This window comes from Eublepharis macularius, chromosome 1 (assembly GCF_028583425.1).
Source record: "Eublepharis macularius isolate TG4126 chromosome 1, MPM_Emac_v1.0, whole genome shotgun sequence".
NCBI lineage: Eukaryota > Metazoa > Chordata > Lepidosauria > Squamata > Eublepharidae > Eublepharis > Eublepharis macularius.
In genome coordinates this window covers 135,315,084-135,323,981 of record NC_072790.1, presented here as the reverse complement: position 1 = coordinate 135,323,981, position 8,898 = coordinate 135,315,084, and the positions used below count along the sequence as shown (strand labels likewise).

General features: G+C 39.0%; 1 protein-coding gene across 1 annotated transcript in view; it reads right to left on the bottom strand.

Annotated features, from left to right (window-relative positions):
* Positions 1 to 629: 629 nt before the first annotated feature.
* FNDC1 (fibronectin type III domain containing 1) overlaps positions 630 to 8,898 on the bottom strand; it is a 152,121-nt gene continuing 143,852 nt past the window's right edge. Inside the window, exons 18-20 of the mRNA XM_054978357.1 lie at positions 6,709 to 6,870; positions 4,062 to 4,184; positions 630 to 1,778 (exon numbers count right to left, since the gene is read on the bottom strand). Coding sequence (XP_054834332.1) covers positions 1,663 to 1,778; positions 4,062 to 4,184; positions 6,709 to 6,870 — 401 coding nt within the window. The 3' untranslated portion in view covers positions 630 to 1,662. The remainder of the gene's footprint in view (positions 1,779 to 4,061; positions 4,185 to 6,708; positions 6,871 to 8,898) is intronic.

Sequence of the window (8,898 nt, the reverse complement as noted above, 5' to 3'; positions counted from 1 at the left end):
GCAGAGCTACTCTGGCATTTGGTTTACATTTTTGGTTGAAATAAGAAACCATTTTTCATGCCATTTTTGCATGTGTAATATTAATACAAAAAGACCTAAATATACTCTACCCAGTTGCTTCAGGATTCAATGGCATGTATCTATCTAAAATATTTAAAATATTTATACCCTACCTTGTCTCCTCAGGCTTAACTAGACTGATCTTTAATAATCTCCTTCACTTAAAGAGCTACTTAAGTTCATGCAAGTAGTTTACACTGGCTCAGCATATATTGAAATTTGGACATCCAACCTGTATGTCATAAAGCTCCTTTCTGCTACAAAAGTAATTCACTGCGTGGCATAAGACTTACTATTCAAGAAAAATAAGTCTGAAGATCCCATGGGATCACAGAAAAAATTCATACCACTTTGTTGTTTGTTTAGGCCAAGACACAAAGGGAAAAGACCAGAAGGACTAAGATCTTAGATCTTCAACCCAGTTATGACCAAGCCTCAGATTTAAACAAATATGCAGCCAGATCTGTTGCAAATCTCACCGAGGTCTGTTTGCAAATCTTGCTGAGTTCAATGTGAGCTACACCCAAGTAAGTGCACAATTAATATCAGTGAGCGTCATTCTCACTATATTGCAGTTTCAGTGGTTGGTGAACTTTATTAAAGAGTATTAAATATGAATTTAATTTATACATTGTTATGTTGCTGAAGTGACACTTTGATTGGGGCTCTGAATCATGTTAATATATGAAGCAAATAATTCAACTATCTTGAAACATCACTTGTTAAGAAGCCTTATGAAGAATTTTTCTACTTTATACAAATATCCGCATCATTAAAACTCAGCAATACTCATAAGAAGAGAAGCATGGTTCTTGACATGGTTACTGTATTGTGCATATTATATTTTTCACAGAATAAAAATTTAAAAGACGTTAATCAATAGCACCTTTTACATAAATCATCATCCCATAAACATATTTTCCTAAATCAACAAGAAAACCTCAGTTCCTAAAAAATACTTCTGCAAGCATACAGTACTGTATTTTTTTTAAAGTTGAATTTACATAGTGACCTGGTGTTTTGGCCTACAATGTGCAAACCCACAAGAAAAGTCTTGAGTGACACTGACTGGTTTTCATTCATGGATATTTAGTAACACATCATGACTGAACAACAATATTCTCAAGCATAAGACTCTGCCCCATGTAAGGCAACAGAGAATTCCATTAGTAGAAGTGGAAAGTGGTTAGCATTCCATAATGCAAGCACATCATGCTTAAGTCATTCCTTGTGAGATATAACACAATTCCAATTTTCCATGGCTAGCCAAATACATTAGGTTCACTGAGCACCATGTAGCACCCGTTGCAGCCATGTCTCCATGCCTTTTAAAGGCAAAGAGAAGGAAGACAAGACACCATATTTAAATCAATTTTGTGCTCTGAAGCAGAGTAATCAAGCAACACCATAGTCTTAGGTTGACAAAAGCCTAATACAGTATTGTATTGAGTTTCATGAGTGTCTATTAGGTTGCTGTTTATTTCCTTCTTTCCATGCTTCCCCCCATCTTCTTCCAAATCAGCTGCTCAGAGTCCTTCAAGTCTTTCAAAAGGCACAGCTTGGTGTACTTTGCTTAAGAACCACAGGAAATCTGTAGCACAGTTACCATTTCCCTGGAATGGGTACGCCACACTCATACCAGCCCACATAGTAATAAGGTGTCATATATCCAATGCGACCAAATAATACAGGTTCTTGTCGATACTGCCGATAATAACCTGCAGAAGAGTCAAAATGTCAAGACAGTAGTAGCAGCAAAAGAACTATCTTCTTATGACAGAAGAGATAAAGATATATGAGGAGGAACAAAGTCTAGATGTACTGGTCATCATCTGAAATGTCATATCCTGCCTTACTGGGTCATGTCATCATACAATTGCACACAGCACACTAACTGGCCCCTTCTATGCCAATGTTTGAAGAAGTGCCTTTAATGTAATTCCTGTACCTGGAGAGACAGAGGTCCAGGAAAAGGAGATCTCTTTCTTGGGAAGTCTGCCTGAATTACTTTCTTAGTAATTCCTCTCTTGAGCACTCTGCTCTTATTTACCCTCCATTTTCTTCTTCATAGCTCATCTCACCCTTAGTCGTATTGTCTTGCTATCTTTTCCACTTACTTACCTTTCAACAGGTATATATTTGGTATATTAACAATAACAACAACATTAGATTTATATACCACCCTTCAGGATAACTTAATGCCCACTCAGAGCAATTTACAAAGTATGCCATTATCATCACCACAACAATAATCACCCTGTGAGGTGGGTGGGGCTGAGAGAGCTCCTAAAAGCTTTGACTGCCCCAAGGTCACCCAGCTGGCTTCAAGTGAAGGAGTGAGAATCAAACCCAGTTCTCCAGATTAGAGTCCTGCGCTCTTAACCACTACACCAAACCACTATACCAAATCACATTCCCCTACTCTCATCCTACTATTACTCTGCTGTCCAGACAGCCCTTGTCCAATCAGTGGTACACCTTGATGTTACCATTGTACACACAATTGCCAGCCCAATCCAACTCTCCCATTCTTGCAGTTACGCCAGTTAGTAACAAGAGCATATTTTAGACTTCACCTGGCTCTTTCAGTGGTGTGGCAGGAATTAAAACACTGTACTACAGAAAGTAAGGATATATTGCTAGGAAAAATCCAAGAGGACACTACTGCCAACCATATACAAATCTTGGCACTAATACTTTAGTGATCTGCCATCTCTATTCCCTTCTAAGGTCTGGCTCAGAACACAAGAAAATTGATGAAAACCAACTCTTCCAGTCTGAAATCTTTCACTTTGTTTTATGGGTTCATCACTGATTCAAAGCAAACCATTCTCCCCCACGCACTCACACAGCTATCCCTTCATCAGTTTTAGTGAAGTTCATGAAATGGAAGGGCGGAGTGAGTGGAAGTGGGTAAGATGGTTACTTTTCATTCCCCTCCCCCTAAGATTAGTGGCAGCTGAATGCTACAGCAGCATAGTGGAGGGACAGATGTTACTGGGGCCAAAAGGTGGGTTTTTCTTACTTCAAAAATTTTACAAAATTCAAAAACAAGCACAGGCATTGAAGCAACTGTATTGCTTGCCATCACTGATGGCATGACAGTAGCATTCAGTGCCCAGGATTCCAGCTCAGCCACATTCCACATAACTTTCTATGAGACTAGTTAGGAAAAGTGACAAAAAGACATGATTTGACAGCTCAGAAAATGTGATTTCCTTGCAACAAATAACAATAACAACAACAACAACATTCGATTTATATACCGCCCTTCAGGACAACTTAATGCCCACTCAGAGCGGTTTACAAAGTATGTTACTATTATCCCCACAACAAAACACCCTGTGAGGTGGATGGGGTTGAGAGAGCTCTGAGAGAGCTGTGACTAGCCCAAGGTCACTCAGCTGGCTTCAAGTGAAGGAGTGGGGAATCAAACCTGGCTCTCCAGATTAGAGTCCTGCGCTCTTAACCACTACACCAAACTGGCAACAAATACTTATATGAGGCAAGTTGACTGGCTGAGTCAAGCAGCAGACCAACAAGAAGGATGGTGAAACTTCTATACTTGACGGTAAAATTAGGATAAGAAATCAATTGGTATAGGTTAAAACTGGAAAAAAATGATAGCTCTTCCCCTGTCTGTAGAGAGAATTTTGACTGCTGAAAGCATTAGCAGACTGTCAGCATTCTTTTTCACATATGTGGTACACTCTCTGAAATGGTGAACACTGCCAATTCCATACTTTTCTTGTGTTTCATATTTCTGCTTCTTTGGGCTCTCTGTGCACAGCTGGATTAAGCACCCTTGTTTAGATAGCAAAGCACTGTATTGTCCCATGACGTTGAGTCAAGTTTACAGCACTGAACTAACTTAATGAATGGCACGGTGTGTTCTTTGACTACAGTTTTGCTTGAGAACAATAGGGCAAGCTGCTCAGCCTGAAAGATGTGTAATGCACCTCTCCAGCACTAAATATACTTCATTTCACTTTCTCTTTTACCTTGAATAGTAGGCAGAGCTTCTACATATGACTGTGGCCCCGTTCTTCCATCCAAGTGTGAATCCACAAACTGGCAATGGTCTTCACCTCTTCCCCAGCTATCCCCAATGCTGTAAAACGTATCTGAAAAATAATATGGGTAAGTACAACTTACAACTGCTCCAGTGCAATAACTGCATTTGTTGAATGTGCAGAAAGAAGCTTCTACTCATAATAACTTACACTGGATGAAGTTTCTCATGCTTGCAAAAATGTGTTTTTTATGAAAATCTCTGTGTGTGTGAGCCTGCACTACACAAACCATTACAAAAGTGGATAGTGCCTGTTATCTGTTTGAGAATAGGACAGGTTTGTGCACATCCTTCCTCGTCACCCTTCAACGTGTGATCGGAACTGGCATTACCAAACATATACCTGCTACAGAAGATCCTCTCTTCAAAGCCTCTGGACTGGGGCAATGAATTCTTGTGGCCTTGTTTTACCTAACTCTGAATATCCCCAAAAGCACCAAGTAAAAACATCCTACTGAGGTTAGCAGCAGTAGGTTTTTACGTAAGACGCAGCTTAGCTCTGTTAACATTTAGAAATGCATTAAAAAGCCCTATACAAACTTGGATGCATCCTCATCTGCACTTGAGAATGTAAGACACTATAAACTATAATTAGTTTCTCTCAACAGCCAATCATAACATAGAGATTTCTCCCTAATGAAGGGCAACTAGAGGCTCAGACAGAAGATTAATCTCAAAATGATGGGTAGAGATCTCTGAAGTGAGATTTATTATTTATACGTATTTCAAAAAGAAGATAAAAGAATCTGTTGGAACAGTTTGAAAAGTTAAAAAACCAATGGGGCTTTGCCAACATTCTTGTATGCAATAAAACAGATTTGCAGGTCTGCTACTGGCTGCGAAACTTGACTTCAATGTCTGTTCTAAGCTCACTTATTCTTTGGCTGCTTGTTAAGAGCCTTTGCTTTCAGAGTTAAAGAGCTGACCATTGCATTTGGTGCAAATGCTATATAGGGCAGCACTTTCTCATCCCCTTAGAAAATTGAACTGAACCCTATCTATTGTTCCCTGGTGGGATTCCATTTATTGTGAAATGTTTCTGTATAAAAATGTGTTTATTTTACTGCAGTACTTCACTTAATAATACTAAATTGCCAAGTTGGGAGCAGGCCTCCAGGAAATGTAAGCCTACATATTTTTCAACCACATTAATGTACTTCTCTTTTAATAACTTCAACTGTTATATAGATGGTACAATTACTCAGGGCCTACAAAGAGGAGGAGATGTGAAACTAACAAAGCCTTGGGGGAGGCGATGAAATTAACAAACCCTCTGAGGAGCGATCTCCACTGGCTCTTTTTAAACTACGCTTCCTGGCTAACACTGCGTCTCCTACACTTGGGCGTACCCATGTAAGATGTCTTGTGTAGAGAGACTCAAAGTCACAATGGCCTCATTGTCATCAAGGTAGTAAACCTGTGTTCCATTTGTATCATATTATACTGCAGGTGCAGCTCATATAATGAAAATTCCCTTCAAACAGAAAAGTAGATGCTGTTCCTGACATGCTGACTTTCAAAACATAAGAATTTTTTTGTGTGACAGACTACTCCATCATATGAACCCCAACTTGCCATATGAAGCAGTACAGCCTACACTGGGAACAGTGGGAATTGAGGAGAACAGTGGAATATGCTTTAAGAATTATCATTGAGGCTCTATGGTAGGCAACAGCTTTGGGAGACCACTAAATCTGATGGGGCACAAAAGTCACAATAAAGTACTATCCATCTGGTTAATACCTCAAGCCCCTGAACTTCAGCCATAGGTATCACAGACTATGAATATGTACATGTGTACATACATACAGAGAGGTCAGCCCATCCCACACTAATAAACAAATAGACCCCACTTGGTAAAGCATCATCATTGGTCTTTACCTACCACAGAGACCCTGAGCCCTCAGTCCACTTTCTCTAGTAACTAGAAGTACAGCACCAAGTAACATACATCACTTCCACTTCCATTCTCAAAGAACTGTATGGGTATGTGAGTGCTTAGCACCTGCAAGTCAACACACACATACCTCCATATACAGGTGGTGACCAAAAGGGGGACATACACCTTTGTTTTTACTGAAGTTTCCACCCTTCACACATGATGAATTGCCCCTGTGCTAGTTTCCCATGGAATTCATTGTACAACTGGACTTCCAGAATCCTTTAGTACTGTAGCACAGAAGCACTGCAACACTGGAACAATAAGAACGCTACCCAAATATGCAGCTGATATGATGCTACGAAGAGGTGGAATAAAGCCAATTCACCAGTTCTTGGGCCTGGATTCAATATGTTTGTGCATGGCAGTATACTAAAATAAAAAGTGCCTGAGCACACACTGGAATTAACCACTGCAAATATGATACACATTTCAATCAATACTTAACAGTTAAATACAAACCTTTTATATGCAAAACAAATTGACACAGCAGACAAAAATATACACGGGAACGAAGCAAGATAGTTCACACACAGCCTAGATTCAATATGCTCGTGCATGGCAGTATTGCCAGCCCTTAGTTAAGTAATCATTCTCATATCAAATCACAGCAGTGTAAAATGATCCAAATACATACCTCTTAGGTCATCACTGAGGTATATCTTATATCTCAATGAATTACACAGAACAACTCCTACAAATTTCCGATACCACGTCCGTTTCACATATTGCTTGCCACTGCATTCGGAGTATGTGGGATCATACTTAAAGGTGAATGGGATCCAGATTGGTTCACCACCTGAAAAGCAACATTAAAGAGCACACCTATAGGTTCCTTCATCAAATTAAGTAACTAATATTCTATTTTAATTTTTTTTAAAAAAAATCATACTCAGTATCTGGATCCTGAACATCTATCTGTTTAATATAGCTTTTCTTCCAAGTGAATATGTTTAGGATTACCACCCAATGATCATATATAATATGTCATTCTTGCTCCTTTCTGCTTTTAGCCAGCCTAATTGCTACTGATGCTGAGTCCTCCTCCACCCTGCAGTGGATGGTGAACCACAAGTGGTGTGAACTCCTTTCATCTTGGACATCTGCCTGTAGGGAACTTTGCTTCCCTGCCATAAGGTGAGATAGCAGTCATGAGAACAGGCAGGGAGGAGTCAGTGTGATAAGCAATGAGAATTATTCTCTGATATTTTGTGCTTGCTTTCAACTTACATTCCCTGGCCCTTTAGACTCTGTTATATTTTTGTTCAAGGCCTGGCACTATACTCAGCATAGGATCATTGACAAATAAATGTTTTATAAGAGTTAGGTTAACTGTGGACATTAATGGCTTGGAATGCCCATTGGAAGGAATGTATGCTGCACCAATGCTAATCTATAGGCAAGGTGGAATCTGAAGAGCAAGGGAAAGAGAGCTGCTAGTGGTTGGGTTGTGAATCAGCACTCTTGCTAGTTTGAATCTCACTACTGCCACAAGCTCTGCAGGTGGCCTTGAGTAAGCCACTACTCTCAGATCCAGCTCCCGAGCTATATTGTGGGAATAATAATAACACTGACCTGTTCACCGCTCAGAATGGGGCACTAATCTATCTAGGAGAGTGGTATATAAGCTCAGTTATTATTATAACTATTGTTGTCCAGAACTTCCACAGAAGTAGGTCTTTTTATTTCTTTCATATTTAATTTTAATTTTTAAAATTAAGTTGTAAAATGTTTACTTTTTCTAGAGCATACCAGCATCAGGGTCTCTCTCTCTGCAACAGGTCTTCCGATCAGATAATAGCTTCTACGGATTTTTAAATGTAATCAGTTCAGCTTACTCAGCTGTGGATCATGTTAAAAATAGGCAGTGTAGGCTCAAGTTGTAAACCGAACAAATGGTAAAGTCTATCTTGTTTTTATAATAGCTTTGCAATTCTCTTTTCAAGAGAAAAGGGAATCAGCTGGATGGAAAATTTGGGAATGAATGAAAGTTGTTCCTTCATTTCTTTCAAAGTATTTCCCTATGTGTTCGTTCGTTCTTGTTATTGGCAACTGTTCCAGTGCATGGGAACCACATTTTTAAAGGGGAGCAGGGAAATGCTTTGTCCTTTCTCTTAAACAGTTCTTTTGTCCCTACAAAGAAGCATGCTATAATCCTGCTATAATGCTGTAAACACACACACAAACACACAAAATCAGAAATAACATGCAGGAATAGTCCCATTGAACTCTGCTGAAATGAGTTTTATGCAAATGGTTTGAGCTTATTAAGACTTCCTTTGTTTGTAAAGTTTCTCACATGCACTATTATTGCCAGCATCTCAGTCAGAGTAGCTTCTATGCAAATACAACAATGAAGTGTTCATGGAAAGAAAACTATACAATGTATTTGAATCACAGCACTTAACATTCTCTTGCTATTTATCAGCATAGCAGACCCCTGAAGAAATCTTACTGAAATCTACCAAACTTTGCAACAGTTGCTGCTGTGAAGTATGCCATATGGTTTTTATTATATACCCAAGCTTGCTTGGGAGAATTATTTGGCCCTTACAAAGTTTTCAATATTAAATGTGAAAACACTGGGCAATTTTAACATTCCAAATGATAATCTTAAACCATAGTACAATGTAGTATAACATCATATTTTGTTTCACATTTTCATTTGGAAAGTCCCTCCTGCAAAAAGCCATATTAGATATCAACTTGATTAACACTTTAAAAGGGGTGGGTTAAAAAATCTTCTTCCTTCAAGGAATCCTGGATACACAGCAAAACATTCCAATCAGGAGATAAGGAGCTTACTCCCAATTTATCCCTCTGACTT